The following is a 24601-nucleotide window of genomic DNA, read 5'->3' as shown; positions in this document are numbered from 1 at the left end:
TTGTTTGTAATTGATATATCTATATATATTTTAAAATACATTATTTTTAATGTTGCCAATGAAATTCGGTTAATTTCCCTGAAAATTTTCAAATAGGGTAACAGTTAATTTTCCTTATGAGGTCCACATGCGGTATACATAATGATGCACGAATGAGGCAAGGCGTTATATACCCTTTGTGCGCCCTATGAGGCAGCATCATGAGGTCCCCACGAGGCAGTGTGGCTAGCCTCGTGAGGGCCCTAGCTGAACCCCTCCCAAAATTCTAGTCGGGATATACTACTACTAGGTAAAGCTGGATAATTTTGGCTTTCTCTTTTTTATTCTAAAAATAATAATTTATAGTGACATTTTGAATTGACATTATAACCATGGGCGAATAACCTTCTGTCAGTCAAGGGCATATGAACAAAAATACCTTGTAAGAGATTATTCACAACAAAAAAAGTTTTAAAAACAGTGCTGACAAGATTTCGTGTTACAGGTTATGCTGCTTACACGAAGCAAAAGAAGATAATTTTTACCACTGACGAAGACATCGACTATTTAGATTCATAATTGAATATCCGAATTGAAGCACCAGGAAAAATGATATACAATCAGATATCAGTCAATACAGTGTTTCTAGAATTCTTAGAATGCACAAATATTATCATATTCATCAGTATTATTAATGACTTTTACCACAGAATAATCTTTGGTGCTTTAGATCAATTTGTAAGAGAAAAAAATTGCAAATTTATGCTATCAACAAAAGAATGTATTTTCCGCAATAATGGTCTAGTAAATAGTCATTAAAATAAAAAAGTTTTCAATACTGTGGACCCTCAGCATCAATGGAGCATAAATGTGTTTGTTGGGATTGTGGAGAGTCACTCAATAGGTCTCCATTTGAATGTACGAAAATTAATTCTCCTTATTTAAAACAGCGTTTTTAGATTTTTTTTGTTGCATATTCCTTCAAACATCCTAGCAAAGATGTGGCAGCCAACCGGCACATTTTCATATAGCTGTAAAAAAATATCTAAATAGAATATAGATAGATAGGAAGGTCGTCTATGAAATTGGCCACCTAGATCCCCAGATTTGACTTTACTGGACTTCTTATTATGGGAAACATGATAACAAATATTGTGTATGGTAGGTACTTTATAGTAATTTCGTTATATAATTTTTATAATTGCATCATCCAGGACTTGATGCACAAAATTCGGTGTGTGAGTAGATGACGTGAAAATAATGCTGCGACATAAAAAAATACGACCCATTGGTTTCTGAGTTATAGGCATTTAAAGTAGCGAAATCAGAACTTATATTTAAGTAAGTATATTTTCCAAATGATACATTCGAACCTTATGAATTTGTAATCGATGATCACGTATGTCCATGTAGTGTGGTTGACGAAATGAATAATTCTACACTAGGTACTATCTGAAGCGGCTCATGACCAATGGTTAACAATCTGTAATTTTCACAGTGACAATCTAAAAATGAATTTTTCAACAACTATCTAACTCTATAAAATTTATGGTTTTAAATCGTTGTACATGCCAAGGAAACTGTTCGCCATAAACAGATATTCTGAAGAAAATTATCATAAATTGTAATTACTTATTGAAAATACTTACTGGAGGTATTAAAACAAAATAAAATATTTCTAGTTGAAGTACATAATAAAAAAATTGAGAAATAGAAAAATTTAATTGGTTATCGATTATCTTGCAAGACTGACCAACGCTCGTTGGTTTCTAGGTAAACCACGAGTTGATAATTCATTTGTTGGAAAAGAACTGTTAACTGTTGAAGCTGGTTTCACACGAAACGGTTTTTATCAATACCAAATCATCACGCTACAATTCAAATAAGAATCAACATCGATTTTGTGTTAAATTGTGGTTAGAAATAGTAGGTTATAATGTATTAGGTCCATATTTTTCTGTTAATAACTTGTATGGTTAGCGAGATATGTAGTTTAGGCACGATAGATCTTAAAAGCCTCATATATGCAACACCGGTTAATAAATAAACTTCCATTTTGACCCTATGAGGCAAAATCTTGGAATGCTCTTACAAGTTCGAAGAAATATCTCTCTTAGACTCCGGAGGTGTGTAGAAGTGCAAGGTGCCCTTTTCGAACATTTGTTATAGTTTTTATTTGATAAGTTGTAGGCGAATCAAATAAATTTTTCTACAATTAATTTTTTTCATTATGTAAATAATACGTTGTTCGACAGTATGCTGTTCATTTAGACATGTTGGATTATGATTAGTATTTTCAATAAATAATTACAATTTATGATAATTTTCTACAGAATTTTTTTATGGCGAACGATTTTCTTGGGATGTACAAAATAATCTGAAAATCTACATATCTCCCAAGCCATAAATTTGATCAAGTTAAACAAATAGTTTTGTTGAAAAGTCGATTGAAAATTTCATTTTTACTATCTTTAGAATGTACAAGTTGTCCCTGGAAAAGTTACAGATTGTTAACCATTGGGCATGAGCCGCACCTGGCCTTCAGATTGTAGTGTAGAATTATTTATTCAGCCAAACACATTACATCGACATACGTAATCATCCATTAAAAATTCATAATGTTAGAATGTATAATTTAGAAATTAAACTTATTTAGAGTGGTTAAATGTTGGGCAAAAAAGTTTCGTGTAATAAACCCAAAGAATAACAAAATGGTTCTTCTCGAGGCTTACATGATCATTTCAAAAAACTAGTAGATATTTAAATTGAATTACATTAACAGTTACTGTTATTTTGAGAAAATTACTTTCCAAAAACTGTATAATATAATGCAACAAAACTTTGAAAACTCTGTTTTTGCAAATAACAGCAACAATTCCAATCAAAAAAAAAACATCAACAATACAAAACACGTTTAAAAATCAACAAGTACAATGTGTTTCCACGTCACACCTCTCACATTCATTGGCCTATCGTCGACCAACTACGCATTAAACAACCCAATCAACCAATAAAAGTCATTCCATCCGCTACCAATCCAGTGCCGATCCGCCCTACCCTCGTACTGATACTCAAGAATGGCCCGGTATGTGTGTTCAGTCAAGCTGTGAGCTCCGCGTGTAATAGTCACCCTAGTGAGAGCCATTATTACATTTTTTCACCAAAAACTTGAACAAAAACCGCGATTCGCGTGTTTAGCAATGTTCCCCAAGTGATAATATCTACAGTGCTAATTCGAAATGATTAACGCGTTTATGGACACTGGCCATCATCATTTGGCTTCTTACGGCCTAAAAATGTCACCAGGACATAATGGTGGTGCAGGAAGTCTTCCGTCGCCTCATCAGAATCCTGCTGCAGCTATGACGGCGCCAGAAGTTGGACCAGGTCACCAGAATCACTTCCAAAGTAACTACGGGCACGTAGGTCACCTCAATCCCCATGCTGGTTACGCCGCTAGAGATTTTTTGTTGCGACGAGATCATCATGATTTTCCCACAGCTCAAACGGCTCCCAGTGATCCCGTTCTATTCCACCATCACCCCGAAATGCCTCCCCATCACAATCCACATTTAACTCCTCATCACCAAATGTTATATTCAAGGACAGATCACCACGCTGCCTACCATCCCCAACCGAATCATCACCAATACCTCAATCCCCATATGGGCATGCCGCATCATCCAACAAATGTACACGGGGCTTTCTTTAGGTATATGAGACAACCTATAAAACAAGAAATGCAATGTTTGTGGATAGATCCCGATCAACCGCTACCTAGAAAAACGTGTGGTAAACATTTTACTAGTATGCATGAAATAGTGTCGCATTTAACCGTGGAACATGTCGGGGGACCTGAGTGTACGACTCACGCTTGTTTTTGGCAAAACTGTGCTAGAAATGGAAGGCCTTTCAAGGCTAAATATAAACTGGTGAATCATATTAGGGTCCATACGGGGGAAAAACCTTTTCCGTGCCCTTTTCCAGGTTGTGGAAAAGTATTCGCCCGTAGTGAAAATCTCAAAATCCATAAAAGAACTCACACAGGTAAGTTGTTTAGCGAAATAATATGTATTTTTAACTAAACTGTTAATATACTGTAAATTGAAGATAATATTGTTTTAAACTTTCAAACTACTATTCAGAATTCAAACAAGACTCCAATTTTCGGCGGTTAAGTTATTTTAAAAAGTCAAGCGACGGAAGACGGCGGAAACCTTGGCCATAATCATCAAATTTTTAATATTTGTATGTGTAACCGGTACATCAAAAAATTATTTGATATTTGGGAAAATTATTCTGAAAATCAAATATCTAGTGTTTGATAATCAACTAGGTCTCAGAAAAAGCGATCATCTTCTATCTAAAGTAGTAAAAACTACTGATAATAACAAGAAAGTTAAAGAAAGTTTGTATCAATAATTATTGTCTTCAAGTAGTAGTAAAAAGTAGTAAGAAGATTTTTTTTGTAATTAAACGAGAAAGGCTACGAAAAGCAAATATATCGAGTAAGTCAAAAAGAGAAATACATACTCTATAAACCAGATCTCTGGTAATTTTTGCTTGCGAAACAACTAAATAAAGAAAAAGCATAATATACCGTTGACCAATTCTAAAGAAGCATAAAGAAGAACGGATAAAGAACTGAAAAATAGTTTTCTAGGTGGTAACAGAGGTTTAATATGTTTTCCCAGATTTAGATTATCAAAAAATATGGAACTTTTGTAGAAAAAAAGGATTCTATACAAAAAATAAGTATGGAAACCTAGAGACAAAATGGAAAATAGAAGGACGTACAGAATTATTTAGGTTTAGAACTGCTGTATATTCAGATTCTACGAAAAATATGGCACACAACGCCCCATGCTTTTGTCAAAATATTTTTTGTCATGTCTATATTCTTTTCTTTTCCTTTTATGTTTAATCACTAAAGTGAAGATGTTTTAACTGTTTTGCAATGAAAAAGTAATAAAAAAAAGTTTATTTTACAAAAATTTCGATAAGTTGCCCATTATTTTATAAGCAATGTTGTCAAATTTCTCCTCAATGAAAAACTATCTACGCGTAGTTTTTCTTTTTTTTTAAATTGTTTACTTTCTAAGGCTGTTGTTTAAAAACATTTCTACTTGGCGTAAAATGATGTGAAGCGTTCTAAAATGAAGTATTCAAAACTTCTATTTGTGCTACTACATCCAAAATACAACGTCCGGAACATATTTATGATTCAAATTATTACTAGGCTATCTTTCATCAGATATTGTTGATGTTCAATTTTAAAAATTAGTAGCTTTCACAACTTCTATTCGCAAAGCTAATTAAAGTAATTTTGATGTCAAGAAATGGTGTCGAGAATGATTAAAAAAGAATATTTAACCAAATATCATAAGAATGCCATACCTGGGTTTGCTTTCTACCTTATAACCTTTCGAATTTGAAAAAACCTAGTGTAGGTAGATTATATTCTTCCCTTTAACTATTTTTAAGAAAATATTGTACTTCTATATTATTTAGTTGGATATAAGAAGTAAATATACTTTGAAAAAATTAGGTAAAGAGAATTTTTTAAGTTTAAAAATGAACTAGAAATTAAGATTTTTAGTACAACTAGTAAAAACCGTACAATTGTACAAGTTACCATTCATTGTTTTGGTATCCTTGTCAAATAGTTTCAAGTTTACTCAATAGCCTCTATAATCAAGTTTCCATTACATTTTTGTACCTATATGTTCACAATATACTTTCTCAATTTTGTCAGCTTCAATTATTCAAATCATTCTTAAAGACCACATACTGGGTGCTCCGGGACTTGATCCATGTATAATTTAGAAAATATACTCAGAAACTGGAGAGGTCGTATGAGAAAATTTTTCTTCATGTCACAGTATTATTTTCACGTCATCTACTAACTCCCGATTTTTTTTGCACAAGTCCTAGAGCATCCTGTATATAAGAATAAAAATAGTTTTAGAGTGAAAAGATACAAGCTTTTTTTTCAAATTGTTCGCTCTATTCACGTCCCTTATGTGATATATTCTACCAACTATAAGCAAGATTATAATCGTTTCTGAACCATTGAGTTATGGACGCTATTTTACATTTGAAACCTCATTTGGCAAAAAGGCTTATAAATCATCAAGTCAATTCAATTGAAGTTAGAATTTCAAATATGTAGCGCTATAAAAATTAAATAATTCACACGATATTTTTAAATATTTCACCAATTTTTTGATTGAATCATGTTTTGTCATCAAAAGCAAGAAAATATGTAAAATTACAAGTGAATTTACATATTGATTTGAAATTAGTGGAAAATCGATTAGAAAATTCTATCCAAACAGACAAAAACACACAAATTAACCATTCTAATAATATCAATAAATACTTTCGATAACTAAAACTTGTTTACAGTTTTCATGAGATTTCTAGCGAACTATTAAAAAATTTGTAGTAGGTAACAATTTTTAACTTTCCTCCATTTAAAATCTTAGGTTTTGTGCTAATCCAATAGTGGGTTGGTATAATTTATTTTAAAACTAGCCTAAAATTTCTCCCCTTGAAAAATAGGTATAGCGTATATTTTTTAAATTTTCCTTTGGCTACAAAATAAGGTACAAATTGACACATTGCGTTTTTAAGTTATTCAATAAAATTTTACGATTTTTGTCATAAGCAGCTCCTTCAATATCCAAGTCGATCCTGGTTGTTTTAATAAAAACTATGTAGGTGCATCAAGTTATTTAGTGTCTTTGGAAACAAAAAATACACTCAGTCATGTGCAAGGAAGTAAATTTAAAATCTATCTTGTTATAAGTAGATAAAATTTACATAATAATGTACCCGGACAGTTACTAATTCATTGAAAATTTATCTTCACTTATCTTTTTATTAACTTTTTAGATAGAAATTCCTTCTTCATTATCTAAGTTAAAATCATAAGTAATAATTTAAATATTAAATAAATTAATAGCAGACCAAATATGAATTCACAACATCATGAATAAAGAGATTCTGTTTATAACGACTGTACAGTTGTTTCCAGAATCCTTAAATTAATTTTTGGTTCATGTCAGATTCTTTACTTTAACTTTGATTATTGTAAAGAATGTTTTTTATTTTATTTTCTTTTGAATGTCGAATGCCTCAGAGAGTTTCTAATACAACTGAAAAATATTTACCTACCTTCATATTTAAGAACCCTTTGGTGAATACAAAAATATTGTTGTAAATTATTTAGTACATAGAAAAATATATGTTTACAACAAAAGATCTCGTATATTGATGAGTTTGGAAGATAAAATACCAAAGAAAGTGTAGCTTTGTAGCAATGGACGTGATATCAACAGACGTTTTGCTATTTATAATTTTGGGATGGGTAAAATATTTCGTTTTCAATATTTAGCAACAATTAGGATAATTTAAATAGCTTTTGAGGTATTTGAATGTCCTATTTTTTCGAAATTGTTACAAATTTAATAAGTAATATAATTGTGAGCTTCTTTTATTAATTGAAAACCAAATTATTATATTTGTTGCTTTTAACCAGTTGCTGAAAGAGTTTAGTTTGAAAAATGTTGGGGTGACTCTTCACAAGAAAAATCAAACATCATTTACTAGAATATGGTGTTTAAATATGGTCGTTAAAACAAAGGGATGTTCGAAAATATTATGGGTTGATTAAATGGAGCAACAGATGTCTATTTACAAACCAAAATCCTCATGGATTGAAGTGATCCATCCTTCACTAGACTCTGAATACAAGCCGTGGCAGTACAAACATTCTTTATCTTCTTTATCTGATATCTGAGCTCCATCGTCAGCTTTCTTGGTTTTTTTTCGATCTCTTGTTTGTTATTTTTATTTCCTTTTTGTTTGTATCCTGTTTGTCTTTCTTCTAATTCTGTTTTATATGGAGAAGCAGTCATAATAACTGCTTTTGATCATCTACGAACTTGTCATCTTTTTCAGGCCATTCGTGGATAAGGGCTAACCAGATGGAACGATAACTTATCCAAAGAATCATTTACTGTTGCTTGCTGTACTAGATTTGAGGTTGTAGCGGTCGTTTGAGGTAGAGTGTTTGCTGAAAAATTTAAGGCAATGCCGGTAGCCGTTTGTATTCACGCATTTTGAATCTATGTGTTTACATGAGCATTTCAGCAGGGTACGGCTTTTTCTAGCAATTGGTGGAACAAAACTAACAACGAATTAATTATCAAAGTTCTATTTTTAGCTGTTTGGGCAACATTATAAGGATTTTTTTCATCGATATGGATGTCATCTGACACCTAAATCGAAACGGCAGTTATCTTACTGGATTGGGCTTTGAAAAAGCTTTCCGAATTGGGCAAAAACGTAACAATTGTTTGACTCAGTTGTGGTGTCTGTAATTTGGCATATATTTGTCTTATAAACTAAACTAGCTATTTATTAATCAATGCGTTAATACAAGTTAATTATTTATACAAATCGAAGACTTGCCACTCTCGTAGGTTTCTAATTAGAGTCGGAAACGTTTTTTAGCATAATTTATGTTGAACAATACAACATCCTTGATTTTCAAATAAAATACTCTGTAATTCAGTATTCACTTCTCGGCTCGTCCGATTCATGGCCTTGTTTCCCTAATTTTCAACTCTCATCTCTTGAGTCTTATTCTACTTTATCTAATCACTTGTTTCAGGGACGTCCAATTCCTTTGTTTCCTTCAACTCTATCTTTATAGATATTCTTTGTTGCTCTTTCCTCATTCATTTGCTCTATACGTCCGAGCTACAGTATAAATTTTTATTACGTTTAATATATCTTTTTCTCTATAAAGTTTACTCTAAATTATTTCTCGTTCTCTAAATATTCTCTTTATTTATTGATTTATATCTTTTTCTTAGAATGTTCTCAGTTATATATTTTGATATTTGACGCGCAAGATAGTTAAAATAGTTATTTATGAAACACTCTATATACAAATGCTTCTACCCTGTTATAAAAAAGTTATTTTAATAGAAAGTATTCTCTAGAAACAGTTACAGTTTTAATGATTACCCAATATTTACCCATAAACTTCAATAAATTACCAAACGTTTGTCAACAGCAATCATTTTTTTTCTTCTCAGAAATTCCCTGATACCTAATAATACCTACCTATCTGTGAAAAAGAGAAATCTTTCTCAAATTGATTTTTAAACATTTGACCTAAAGTTTGAGGGCGTTCCTTTAATCCGCAGGCAAACAAATTCCACAATAGTCATAAGTTTTGTACTTGACAATAATCTTTTCGTTCCTAGAACGGTTGCTATTGTAGTTGACTTCTGAGAATTTTTTTCTAAATTTGGGTCTATTATTCTTGGATAAAGGATCGTCAAAAATAATGCTAATAGTTAATAAATGACTTTTGAACTAGGTTAATGTTCTTGACATAAAGTTTTGTGATGAATTTGATGAAAATAAATGTACCAAGATCACAAATCAAAACTAAACAATCAGAAAATCACTTCATTATATTATCAAAAAATGAAGAAACATTTCATCAGACTATTCTTCAATAAAAGAATAATTCAATAAGATTGTCAATCTTAAGTTAACTTGTGTAGTACGCAATCGATATTCCTTTGTCATTATACGAGGTCTGATCAAAAAATAATAATAATCTATTGAAAACCAACGACAAAGGTAACATATAATCTAAATTAAAGTACTGGTTTTGGTTAGTAGGGCAATAATATCAACGTTGAATCCATATAGCTTTTATCTTCTCAGTTGTAGTTTTCTCAATATCAGAAACGGCATATTTTTAAGTTTAGGTAAGAGCTAAAAGTCGTATGCTGCTAAGTCTAGTAAGTGATGTGGATTTAAATAATTTTGGAGGCCAAAGTCTCGTTAATTAAGTATCATGATGAAGAAGAATGTTTGCAAGTCTCTTTCTGCGTGCATCATTTCGTGAACTTCACAATAGCATTCGAAGTTCACAATTATTCCTTTTGGAAAGAACCTCGATGGTATTAGGCACTTAAAATCGATAGAAATTATTTTTGACTTTTATTGAAGGCTATTTTTACGGCAAGGTTTTGTACTGATAACTCTGAATTTTTATCAATATAAAAGTAAACATGATTCTATTTTTATCAGTAAAATTCCCGGAGGTTCTGGCCTTTCTACCCAAAGTCCTGGAGGGTTTGTTCGGCTATTAGGTTCGGTGGATTGGCAACCCTACCCGGAATAAACCCATAAAGGATTTTTGCTTCTCTACTAAGTCCTGGATAGTCAATCGACAAATCGACAAACAAGTTTTCCCACTTTTTGTGTACATTTTTTCAAACTTGTAACAAAATAAGAGGGTTCAAAAGTCCCGGAGGTTCCGGTCTTTCTACCCAAATGTCCTGTCATACTGGCAAATCTTCAAACTACATCACGACCATATGACAGATTTTAACATATCGTGGTATTCTTTAGAACTTTTTTTCAACTAGGAAATAACAAGGATCACACTTGTTTACACATAACTAGGTAATAGAAGCCATATATTTTATTACACCTCGTATATAGTGTATCAAAAGTTGCCTATTCTTTTCGAATTGAACATTTATACTTATTTTATCACATATTTCCGTGAAACTTCCCTTAATAATAAGAAATTTTTTGATTAAAGTGGTCATATACTAAATCCATCTCGATGAAGATATTTTACATTAGTTACTTCAGGACAAGAAAGAGGAAAAAGACTTTTCTTAAAACTAATTATATAAAATATATATCTTAAGAACTACCTTGAAATATGAATCAAAATATGTGATGGTTATTAAAAGATTTACTAATCTACCGATTACTTTAGATGATGGATTAGAACTGCCTTTCGTGTTTTGATCCAGAGATCATGACCATAATAGATTTTTAGGAGATTCAAAAAGACGTGTAGCAATTGATCAGCTACGGATCTGTCATTCCAATATATTGATTTTCTGAAATATTTTATTCTATTTTTGTTAAAACCGTATTCGCAGCGATTTGCTACTCTCTCTTCCACAAAGTTAAATTCCACGTTAAATATCCATTTGTATCTTGAAACCTTGTGTAGCACACACGTAGGAAAGTTATCAACAAAGATTTTTTTGTGAGCACCAACATTTTACCCAATAATCTTATCAATGTAAGCAGATAACTGAAGCTAATTATACCAACCGATTGACATTTTTCCAAATTTCTCGAACAACATTATCAAGCACCAAGGGTCGAAATCATATGGCCCACTTGACTGAGCTACTCTGCTACTCGTTTCACACATTGTTCATTTGTTCGAATAATTTCGAGGGTGTCCACATGTGTGCGTTTCGCCTTTGTCACACATTTTCATGGTGCTCTTGTCAAAATAGTCGTTAGTCTATTGTCGCTAGTTGAAGATGCAGAGTGCGAGTGTAGTTGAAGTGGTCGTTTTCAATCGAAAGTATTTAATATTTATGACACTAGAGAATGGAACGCGAGGGACTTTTATTCACGGGAAATGTGCGTAACCATAAACATTGTAATTCCATAACGTTAATATGTGATATATGAATATATATATAAAGAAAGGTCAAGATCATCGAGACGGAAAAAAAGTAAAAATGAAAAGTTTAAAACAAAGAATATGATGATGAATGTTAGATAGAAATTATAGATAAAAAATCTAGGGAAAAAAGTAAGAGAATATTATAAAATCGCAAAAGGGAAGTGGAGAAGTTGTTATCATAAAATCTACAAGTAAAAGTTTATTTTTATTTTTATTATAATTGATTTTGAACTTTTCTATACGATCGAAAGAATTAATCAATAAATGTTTGCCATTTTATTTTGTCTTCAATGCATTATTTTTAGTTCTTATTATACCTAGATATTTCGAGTTTTCACAATAAGTAAACACATGGAGCATAAAACTCAACTTAGCATTTCAAGTGAAAAAACTAAAATAATTACAATATACGTCTGAATGATAAGGCTGGCTTTCGACATCTTTAATTTTTGTCCACTTGAACAAATTGCTCAGTCTTTTCCCTTGACTTTTTAATACAACAATGAATAGAATAATCGATGTTTAGATCTATAAAGTCCCCGTGTGTGTTATGGGAAACCATGAAGGGAAAGAGTTGACGTGACGCAAATATAATAATTTACATCATTTTCAATGAACATCAAAATCGTGTGGAAAGGAAAGCGTGATACTGATTGAATTACTCCCGAAGAAAAGAAGAAATCCCACTTTTTGATTGTTTTTTATTTGATTAAGAACTGTTATAATCAAAGCTAAAATAATTTTATCAATTGAAGCAAATCTCTTTCCGTCGTTCCTTTTCTTTAGCTTTGGAAACCGAAATATTCAATCGTGACTGAATCCGGAGAATAGGAAGTTAAAATAACTTATTTATTGGATTGTTTTTCATCGAAGTTGGATATCCCATAGAGGAAAGTTCCAAGGGCCCAAGCTTGGCCCAACTATTTAGAACTCTGGACCAAGTTTATAAGCCAGGCTTGGCTCAGTCTTGGTAAAACTCTGGAGTGATAACGATGGGTCAAGCTTGGTCGCCAAGACTGGGACAAGCTTGGTCGCTTGGCCCAGCCCATGCTTAAATGCCAGGGCTGTGCCGGGCTTAACTACCAGGACCGGGCCAAGGACTTATTCATTACATAACTTTTTCTTCTTTATCTTTATTTCATTTATTTATTTATTTTTCATTCAATATGATTTTTTTGATTTGAAAAATAAACAAACATAAATTTTTATATTTAATCTTACTCTTACTATAATGAACAACAGAATAATATTATGATCATTCTAAAAATTATGGTTATTAAACGCTTTTAGATTGCGCAAGTCTGTAGAATTATCGTTAACCTCACTCACAGAGCTGATTTTCACACTAAAATTATTTAAGCTTCGCCCGTTCACAATTGAGTTTATTTTCTCTATTCAATGTACGCCATCTTTGAACTCGAACATACGCATGAGCCATGTTTACTTTTAGTAGTAATAAATAATAAAAAATGTGATAAGAAACACACACACTGAATAAACTAGAAATCGGATTGATCAGACCCATAATAAATAAAAATAAAGTATGGCTGCCGACGGGGTATTGAGCGAAAATACTCTAATCACGCCGTATGTGACCGAACAGCCGAAGGTTGAGTCCCCAATGAATAGCCAAGGCCCAACCTTGGTCTAAGCCTGGGTTTTCAAGCTTGGGTAATCATTGGTATGGCAAAGGCTGGGTCAACCAACCATGGCCCGAGCATGGGTTGACAATAAATGGCCGAGGTTGGGATACCCATGCTTGGCACAAGCTTGTGTAATCATTGGTATAGCCAAGGCTGAGTCAACCAAACCTAGGCCCAGCCTGGGTGGCCAATGAATGGCCAAGGCTGGGTATCCCGGGCTTGGATAAACATTGGTATGGCGGAAGCTGAGTTAAGTAGCCTGGCCCACGCTTTGGCCAATAAAGGTACGCCGAAGCTAGGCTTCTCAGGACTGGCCCAGGCTTGGCCCCTTTGTCAACTCTGGGGTTTCCTGTATAGGATGATAAAACTGGAGCTGAAACTCGTCCATATTGAAGTTTGATACCGTCAAACACGAAGTTGTCACACGATTCTGTTCCTTTTCGATTGTGAGAGAACAAAGCGGAAAAGTGTTCCTCTAGTGCCGATAATCAACACCATATCATGTTTTTTGTCTCGATTTTTCAAAACCTCAATTAAACGTCGGGATATTCTTTGCTATCACTATTTTGATATACTACAGTTTTCTTAATTTATGGTAAAGAGTTACATAATATTTATTAAGCTCGCTTCCTTCGCAAAAAGTATGGTTAATGAGCACAGAAAATACTTTTTGTTTTAAATTATCTCACAAACGCGTCAAACATAAACAAAATAATGCGGTTTGTTGAAATTTTGACAGAACTTTTGCGTACCGTAGTATATTGATATATTTTATAGTTAGTAATAATAAATTATGGAAAAACCGTAAAAAATTTATAGCGTTTAACAAACTGGAATAGTTAAAAATGAATGAAGTTATTTCTTTGCTGAAAAAAATTCGTTAAAATATTTTCCAAACTTTAATTGAAAGTACAAAGTGATTATCATATTAATTTCATTTTTTATTATCAGAACTGTATGACTTCATATGTTTGAAACAACAATAATGAGTTTTTTCTAATTGAAATAAGTTTCAATTCATCATAATTTAGTGATATTTATTATTTTAATTTAATTTACAACATTTTATTTATGACCAATACTGATAAATTATTTTAATATCATTTTTGATTGATTTTGATTGATATTTGACTTTTAGACATATCTAACACACCAATTAATCATTTGAGACTTTTCGAAAACAAATCGTACAAAATATTTTCTCTTCTTCATTATAATAGGATTATGTAACATTTACTTTATGAAATTCAATCAACCTTACAAAGAGATTATAATATAAAGCCTCTATTGATAGTAACACATACAAAACCTAAATAATGACAAGATAACCATCAAAATGGCCCAAGCTTCTGCCTAAACTGATATTCGTCTATATCGCATTTTGAGCCGTAGATTCATATCTATGACAATCTGATTATTAAAGTAAAGCTCTCTTTTATATTGAAGTAAAACTATTACAGATTGTATGTCAATGTGACCAAAAGAAATTGTTTACTTTTGTTACGTGTATCAAACGTGAAAAGCTATCTAAGTACCTCTAAATTCAAATCAAAATTGTGTCTTGATATTGCGAATTCACTCCAATGCAAAAAAATGTATTAAGTATTCAAAATAGAAATAAACTAAATACAAAAAAGATAAATTGATCATAATTCTCGGACATTCCAGGATTATTATTGTACATTTTATGACAACAAAGATAATTAATTAGTTTTATTAAATCTGAAACAGAAATTGGTAGTATCGGATTCAAATCAATATCAATAGAATGTGATTCTCGAAAACTGATTTAGAGATAAACACAACAGAAAAGAATTTCTTTTGTAGTAAAATTTGAATGCTTGGGCAGTATTTAGGAATAGAGCTAAGCAAACGCGCATCTATGCATAAACAAAATATTGTGATACCATAGCAACGAACAATAACTTATTAGAAGTGTAAGTGTAAAGTGAGACGTCAAAAAAGTAAACCAGAGTAACGCAATAAATTAAAAGAAAAAAGATGTCCACTGAAATTGTGAAAATCGAAAAATTCCACTATCGAGCCGTCATCAAATACCTATATTTAAAAGGGTTAAGAGGTAAGCAGATTTACGAAGATATGCTTAATACTCTTGATGATTAATGTCCTTCGTATGCGACCGTGAAAAATTGGACTGCAAGCTTCAAAAGTGGTAAATTTTTCATTGAAGATGATGACCGATCGGGAAGGCCAGTTTCTGAGTCAGTCCCCGAAAATATCGATGCAGTTCATGACATGATTTTATCAGACCGTCGAATTGGGCTAAAACGGATATCTGAAGCACTGAATATTTCATATGAACGCGTTCATCATATAGTTCACGTCAATTTGTAAAATGGATCCCCAAATGTTTAAATGTTGACCAAAAGCGTGCAAGAGTGCAACAATCGATGGAATGGCGACACTCTGGTTCTCCAAGCAAGACCTAAGAAGTTTTGTGTCCAAAAATTTGCTGGAAAAGTTCTTTCCTCAGTTTTTTGGAATTGTCATGGACTAATCATAATTGACTTTTTGGTTAACGGTAGAGCAATAACTGGAGACTACTATTCGACATGACTGACCACTCTACGGGAAAAAATTAAAGAGAAAAGACGCAGAAAGCTATCCAAAGGTGTTTTGATTTTGCAGGACAACGCCTCTGCACACAAATCTCATGTTACTATTCGTGATTTAGGGTTTGAATTACTAGAACACCCCCCTTATTTACTAGATTTGGTTCCGTCCGACTATCATCTCTTCAACTGAAAAAAGTTTGAAAGGTCGTAAATTTTCTTACAGTGAGGAGGTAATAAAAACTGTAGAAGTCTGGTTTACAAAGCAAAAAGGAACATTTCTAGAGACGTTGCAGGTTCACTGTGATAAATGTATCCAATTAAGAGGAGAATATGTTGAGTAATAAAATATTTTGACATTGAAATTTTGTTTGGTTCTATAGTAGGCTAAGAATTTTTCAATATATCCTCGTATATACTTTCAGTAGATTCAGTTCAACTCAGTAGATCATTTCAAAAATTTGATTTTCTATATGAGTGCGGGAAAAATTTGTTTTGAAGTGCTTCATAGTTTCCGGCTATACTTTTTCCGTAAATTTCTTTTTTATTAAATAGTTTTAGACATAAATTGATTTCGTAGATCTAAACCTAAATTAATTTTATCGAATAAAATATAATAAACTATAGTTGCAGCGTGAAATGAATTAATTATCAGCTATTTATTAATATTTAATATATACATACACAACACACATCCAATAAATCTTTCATAAGATATTTTTCAAAAGGGAATTTGAATTTTCAAATCCCACAATTAGTAGAGGTCTGATAAATAGCTAATTAGCCACGGAAGATGTGAGGTTAAGCCAACATGATCGATATTTATAAGAGTCTAATGGTGTGGCTACCGAAGAGGCTGGAACGTAAAGCCCCCCAAGGGGTTTTAAAAACGGTGAGATGGGTGCACGCCTTATTGCACCAGAGACTAAAATTAAAATTACTAGCTGTTAGTTCAACTACGCCCATCTGCTCGTGGTTATTTCAAATTTAGGCTCGTTAATTCCCTAATCAATGATATACAGGGTATTCACAAAAATTAAAACAACATAACTATAATAAGGAAATTAGAAGTTATGATGAATCAATTTCCAATATTATTGATTGAGATGATACCCAAAAAATTGTAGATTTACTGTTCGGAATTACATTGAACGTATACGTTAATGGTATTCTTCATTTACTGTTCATCGACTTAGTTCAAATATCCACACAAAAGAAGCAGGGACGTTAAATCGAAGAATGCTTGAGGCCTTTCACTGAAGCCTCTCTTTCCAATCCATTGCCTAGGAAAGCGTACAAGCTCTATTGTGATATGGAAGAGAGGTAGAAAAAGAGATTATGAGTACCTATAACCGTTTTAGATTATATCTGTGAGATAAATTTAGAGGAAAATGTAATAAAATGATTAAGGGTTGATGGGTTCAAAATAGCATTTTTTGTTAATTATCATTTAAGCCATATGAACAAATTTTAATCATTCTTGTTATCAATTTTGTTAAAAAAAATGGCAAACACTACTAGTAGAGGAAGCGATGGCAAAAACTGAAGCTATCATCACGGTACAAGCAAAAATAGAATCATCTGAGATGAGAAATGACATAAAACCAGTACCCAATTATAACAAACATATTCTTCTTTGTATAGAGAAAAATATATTGTAAAGCTTAGAGCAAGTAGAGGCTTCCACATTCTTCATCAGCTACCGACCCCTGGAGCAGAATGCTCGAGGTAGCTTGCAGAATATTTTCTCCGATGTTGCCTTTGAAGCAGCATAGGATAAGGGATTTTATTTCATAATATTTCATGATTATGTGGATGCTTTTCCTTTTTCTAAAAGTAAGTGTGGTTAACAAATTCTTTGCTTCGAATTTAGGTAACAAAGTGATGTATGTGTAATCATGATTTATGTATTATCAATTCCATTATCAGAAGTTATTTGTAAAGGTTGGGACTCTGTCATAAGTGCTTTTTTTAACAAAGAGAACATACAGCAAATGTAGGAATTTCTGAAATAATGCTTTAAGGTCAATAACCAAATTATAAAAATATCAGAAAAGATTTGGAAGCTGCATTGATTGAAAAGAATGATATTTCTTACCACAACCTTCAGCATCGTCAGTGATCTAGAGATATATAACATATGAAGTTGTAGCCAGAATATCAAATGACTTATCTGACATTTTACCATATTTTCTGATCGTTTCCGAAAATATCTTTTCTCAATATTATTTATTCATGTTGTATATTTTCTGAAACATTTGAAAATGGATCGGCTTCTTCATAGTCAGTTTCTGTATCACAATATGATTATTTGTATGTTATCAAAAATAAGTCTTTGAAGTTTTTTCGTTTCTTATGTGCAAAATTTGTTTCTTTGTTTAGATTAGAATTATATTTTTCATCCTAATTTGTTATTTTGTGTCAGTTAACCCTGCAGAATATTTTTTTGTATTCCAATATGTGTTGCAGAGTATTCTGCTTTGGGCTACAGACCTTTTTTGGTGAAACTTTCTCACTATTTCGTATTAATTGATGAAGTTGATTGTCTGACCCATGTTCGCAGAATTTTGATAATTAACGAAGTCCGAGTGTCAAATCACTGATTTTTATAAAATGTATTTCACTATTACTGTTTGTAGAATAAATATTTTTTCCATAGTTGTATCTGTAATAAACATTTTCATTTTAAACATAATTTATTTAAATGTGTTTGTGTAACCAGTACATCAGTATAAACGAGAGAAATGGGGTGCATTTTCGTTGTATATAAATATAAAGGACTTTGTTGGCAAAACTGATTTGCTGGAGAAGGGGTCGTAATTACATTTTGTTAGGCTTCTGTGCTCGTCTGAAAAGGATGGGAAGGGGTTAGACGGGTTACTGGGGTTGTTAGTCGCAGCGTTAATTTTATTACATCTACGACCTCATTATATCAATGCTATTACAACGTGAAATAGGTTTTATAATAATAGTTTAATCTTAACGATATTAAATAGATGTTCATGAGAAATAACTATAACATTTAAAATATTCAGTTGATATTTATCAACGAGATTTACTATTTTGATTACTGAAATTGCTATTACAAGAGACTCTTAAATTTAAAAAAATTAAATTAATCTATGGTTAGAAAACAGTAACGTGGGAAGAAATTGAGTTGCTTAATGAGTTCTATTGCCAATTTTGTACGATTCATATCTTAACAGATCTAATCAAGTTTTATTGTTATATAATTATTTTGAAATTGATGCACATTTTTTCGTTATCACGATTTGTACGTAGCTCCATGCTCCAGTAGAAGATGTTTTATATAGTTGACAAAACGTCGTGGCTACAACTCTGAATCTTATAATCTAAAACTAGAAATTACGCCAAAACGTATATGCGTATGCCCCTTTTTGTAGGTTTATTCGGGTTGTAGACCATAAAACTAATTTTAATTTGAATTCTACTACCGATTCGTTGACACATTTATCTTGTTCTGGTATCAAATGTTCCGCAAATTTTGAATTGATATATTCCATAAAATTACTGACCGTGTTTTAATGTCTGTTTGATGCTGAATTACTTTTTTCAAATTTTACATCCATAATAATAGGTTAAATCTTGTTCTAGTGAACACGTTAGAATGAATGGTATCTTGGTAATTGCGCTAGTAGACCAATAATCCTGCACATTTGGAAAAAGCGTAGTTCCCATATTCAAAACACCGATAAAGTCCCAAAATCCTCCTTATTTGTGTCGCGCTATGTAAGCCATGAATCTTTGGAAAGAGTTTTATTTCTTAGTTCTTGGCGTAACTATTTGTTTCCAAAACAATTTCGTCCACCAACTTTTCCGTGAAATAACAAATTGTGGTGGTTCTTCGATGTTGGAAACTGGTACATTATTTCCTGTTGAAAAATCGATTTTTGGTTGAGGAATGTCGTTTACCTTAATCATTGTCCCTCTAGGCATTGTTGTCTGCAGGTGGGGTATCTTCGTTCTCTGAATCAGACTCAATAATTTCAATTCTTCTTCTTCTTCTTCTTTTTCAACTATTATTACGTCATTATCATCACTATCTGCCCATAAATGATCGCCAATTAACACAAAATCAAGCTCTTCTTCTTCTACATCACTTATTTCACAACTAACAGTTTTCGTCTTCCGTCTTCACCACACGAAGGGTTAAAACGTTATAATTGTAAAGGAAAGAAACTGAATAAAGCAATCATTATAATGTTAACATGATAAACTTATGAATACTCTAAGATAAACACAAGTCGGTAAAACAACCGTGTCGCTGTAGCCGTGACAGTGGATTCAATGTCTAATTTCACAAATACGGCGACAACGATGGGCAAAGGGTTAAATTACTATGCACTATTTTTCATTCCTTGAAGTTCGAAACATTATTGAAACCTTCTTTTTAAAGCCATGTAATTCATCCAGAGAAATATAATTATTTAAAGATAAATGAAGAATGATAACTTTGAAAAAAATATTCATCTTTATTTTCTTAGATACCACCACTTAGACTTTTCATATTTATTATTATTATTATTTATTTGAATGAGATTTTTTTAATGTTTCCGTCTCTATCAAAATATTACCTAACTCTGATATATGAATAAATAGATCATCTACTTCTTGAAAATAGAAATAAGATCTGTTTTAATCATACAAATACTTTTCTATCTTCCATGGTCAAATTTCAACTTTTGACATACGAATAAGAAGCAATAATTTTATATTACTTACAGTTAAATTGAAATTTTTACAAAACAAATCGAAATCTCACTCAACGTTTCATTTTAATGTATAAGAACCATACCAAAAATGCCTCCTTTCTTTTGTATACCGGAAAATTTTGTAAATAAAATGGATATTGTTTGATACTATTTCGTTGTGACTTAATACAATGACTTCTCAATCTATTTTCTAAATACTGAGATGTTTGACCTATATAAAGAGTATCACACTTATTATAATTATTTCCTTCATTTTTTGGTGTTTTCTGTCGTTATTCCTTAAACATTTTGATAATTTATTATGTTCTTTATGATTAATATATAATATTTATTAAAATACTTTGTCCCTAGTAAGAAAAAGTGATTTATACTTTTTGATGTTCTATTTTGTTTCGTAATTGATTATAGTATTTGTTTATCTTCTCTTGAATATGTTGTTTTTCATTTATTCAAGATAATCAATTACTCTTAACGTAGTTTTTGCAGGTAAGACTGATCCTTTTTGGAAAATTTTTCTTTATATAGTATATGAATTTTGTTTTTAGTGAACTGTCTTCTATGATTTAATTAGACGTTTTCAATTTCATTGTTCAATATAGCAGTTGAATTCCTTTCCCAGGTCTCCAAATATACAGTATACATTATAACAAAATTCATAGTCTTTCCTATTTTTCGAATCAGCAAGTTACAAAGAGGCAAATCCTAAGGATAAGGTGGCGTGATCCCAATTTGAACTAATCAAATCGATGGTGTCAATTAGCAGTTCGTTACGAATATGTATTTGACAGTTTGAAAAGGAATGAATCAGCATTTATCTATTAGTATTTCCTTCATTTAGGAGCTACGCACTTTCAGAAGCAACAAGATAAATGTTTAAATCATGTGGGTTCCATCTCACACCGGAATAGAGGAAGAAAGAGTAGATGGATTAGCAACGAGCAATCAGTAAAGAGTAACAATATAGTACATATCGGTTTTTAAGCATTTTTTAAGAAGAAAATCTTAGAAAAATGGCAAGGAAAAGCAAATCAGAACCAACACGAACCGCTAAAAATGATCACGACGGGACGTGGGATGTGCAATAGTATTTTACAGTGAAACACCTCTTAATTGACTGTTAAAACTATGACAATGAACGAAAAATGAATGAATTAACATATTCACTGGAAAAGCTACTTCAATAAGATACAAAGAAAGTTATGAACTAACTGAAAGACTGCAAACTAAATAGTAAAATCTAAAATCAACTATAGAATGTATTAAACCTTAACTACTCACTGATAACCCTGCGTGGTTATTTCTTCAAAATATCAACGTTTTCAATGGAGATTATGATCTTTTTGATCAATTTTAAGGAGACTGGAAACACAATTTAGATTATTGAAGCAGTTAGTTATTTATTCCCGACCTTTTACCGCTCCGAATAGATCAGGAGAAAATGAGAATTTTAATACAGTGGAAGTTGTAGAATCATTGGTTATATACTAACTACCTGATATTCACTGTTATCGTCTTGAAATCCTGAAGGTCAGAGAGTGTACTCATGAGTGTTGCTGTAGTAAATACAATATCAGTATTACGAAAAATTACTCGTGTATATAATAACTTCCTTTGAAGTAAGACGAATTGTGGCTTGTAGGAACAATTACTTTCAACCAAAATCAGTTTCTGTTACAGTGCCTATCTCATTTTATATATTCTAAGCATTCGTGAAAAGAAGAATGTTATCTATTTCAAATAATAAGGTAGTTGTAAGTTCTTGAAGACTAAATAATCTTTTTCCAGACGAGCAAACATATTATTCGAAAACCTCTCGAAAACACCCATAACCACAAACACGTACCATCCCTTCGCGTCTCAACCCCTCCAAAAATGCCACATTTGAATAGAATTCTGCTTCCGCAACGAAACGCTCACATAATGATCCTATTATTCACATTACGGAGTTGGAGTTGGCTGAGAGCTGTAATATTCAACGACTACGACGTTCGGCTGTCCTTAAAATATATATATTCGAAATGCTGCTTACATACTTCCATTAGCGTACCTTAATACAATATATGGAGGGTAGAGGTCGAAGGAGGACCATCTCATATGGGGGCTTAACTTAAAAACTGCCCGCTTGTAGACGGTAAACTATAATTCAAAATTTGACCAGATTGGCGCTCCTGTCGGACGAGATATCATATGAACTTAGTTATTTTATGTAGATTGAAGTATGCAATGCTAAAAAATTTAGTATTTCAAAGTAGTAGTAGTCCAAAATAATTGTTTAAACTTAACCTAGAAAAGTTACTGTGAGATAACGCTGAAGGTTAATTAATTATTGTGAATTTGTAAGAATTTTTGCAAGTAATTATGAAGTAAAGGATTTGATGGACACTTTCTGTAGCTCAGAGATGGTTCTCCTTACCTCTACCCTCCATAATACAATATTTCAATACAATTTCTAATAATATGAATAGTTCTTATACTTATTTTGATAGCTAGTTTTATAGGGTGTTTAAAGTTGTACATGACTGTATGATTTTTTATTCATTACACAATAAAAGAAAAATCGATTTTCAATATGTCATGACTTCATACGTATAGGGTACAGTACTTAAATCTATCACTCAAGAAAAGTTAGTTATTTTGCAGTAATCGTTGAATATGGTTCATTTGATTGTAAATTATACATATATTCAGAAAATATGTTTATATCTAATTGTAAATATAATATGAACACAATTTAAAAACATATACAACAACGTCAAACTGTCCTTGATAAGGATATTCAAATGTATATACTATGTGTTAAAAATCCTTATAAATAAATATAAATATAAAATTACAGGAGGTAATAAGACAAACATTTCCAAATGAACTGTTACTTACTAAGGGAAAAAAAGGAAATGTAAAAAAAATTTAAGCCTACAACTTATAAAATAAAAACCTAAAAACTATAATGTTCAAAGTGAGCGCCTTCTATATTTCTTTGAACTTGCAAGAGCTTTCCAAGATTCTTCCTTGAAGCGTCTCAATGGAAATTTATTCCATCGATCATTAGTAGTATAATCTTCGATTGTATATAGTACAAATATTTATTTATTCATTAGTTCTTCAAGATATGTTTGATTATCTTTCAATACCTCCTATAACTATTTTCAATGAATAATTACAATTTATGATAATTTTTTTCAGAATGTCTTTTTATTTCGAACGATTTCCTTGTAATGTACAACGATCTAAAAATCTACATATCCCCTAAACCATAAATTTTATCGATTCCAAAATCATTTTTGCTATCTTTAGTTACGGATTGTTAACTATTGGACATTAGCCGCCTCTAGCCCTCAGATAGTAGTGTAAAATTATGTTTTCCCTCAATCATATGGACATACAGGGTGTCCAGTGGCAAAATCAGGATTTAAAAACTATATAACAAAAAAAACTACCAAACATATGCACTGCCAGTTTTAATCAATATACAGTAGGTAACTGCGGGTTTTATTTTTTACATCGTCCAAATGTTGGCCGGTACGTCGGACACATTCTTGGAACCTGGATTCGGTATTTCTTGCTACTCGCTGGAGAAGTGCCCCAGAAATGCCATTGACTTCGCGAATGATATTTTTTTTAGTTCAGATATTATCGCCGTACCCTTTACTTCTGAGATACTCCAAAAGAAAATAGTCCAAAAGACTTATCACTTTGCGTGGGAAGAAATCACAAAGCAGCGCCATGGTCTCCTTAGCAGTGTGTGGCGTGGCGCCATCTTGCTAAAACCATGTATGTGAGTTGAAGGGCAAGCAATGTTGGAAATAAATAATCGTTAGGCATTCGTCTATAAGCAACACCGTCTACGGAAATTGCTTGCCCTTGATGATTTAAAAAAATTATTGTCCCGCTTGACAAAGCACACCGTGATTAAGGGACTATGAAACTTAGGGAACCAATAACGAAAATTTTGCTTGTTTACACTTATTCAAATGAAAAAGGGACTTCATCAATCCAAACGATAGTGTTCACTGTGCGAAATCGCTCCAACATTGTCTCCCAGAAATTTTTACGCATATTGTGATTATTAGGCTTAAGCGCTTGCACAATTTGAATTGTGAATATATGAAATTTAAGATACTTCTTCAATATTTA

At 31.9% G+C, this 24601-nt stretch overlaps 1 protein-coding gene across 1 annotated transcript in view; it reads left to right on the top strand.

Annotated features, from left to right (window-relative positions):
- The first annotated feature begins 3072 nt into the window (after positions 1-3072).
- Positions 3073-24601, top strand: part of LOC130890906 (zinc finger protein ZIC 4) — a 61494-nt gene continuing 39965 nt past the window's right edge. The window contains exon 1 of the mRNA XM_057795313.1: positions 3073-4026. Within this exon, the coding sequence (XP_057651296.1) occupies positions 3219-4026 (808 nt within the window). The 5' untranslated portion in view covers positions 3073-3218. The remainder of the gene's footprint in view (positions 4027-24601) is intronic.

The sequence above is a fragment of the Diorhabda carinulata genome, chromosome 2 (assembly GCF_026250575.1).
Source record: "Diorhabda carinulata isolate Delta chromosome 2, icDioCari1.1, whole genome shotgun sequence".
In the NCBI taxonomy this organism is placed as follows: Eukaryota; Metazoa; Arthropoda; class Insecta; order Coleoptera; family Chrysomelidae; genus Diorhabda; species Diorhabda carinulata.
This window is presented reverse-complemented; position numbering and strand designations above follow the sequence as displayed.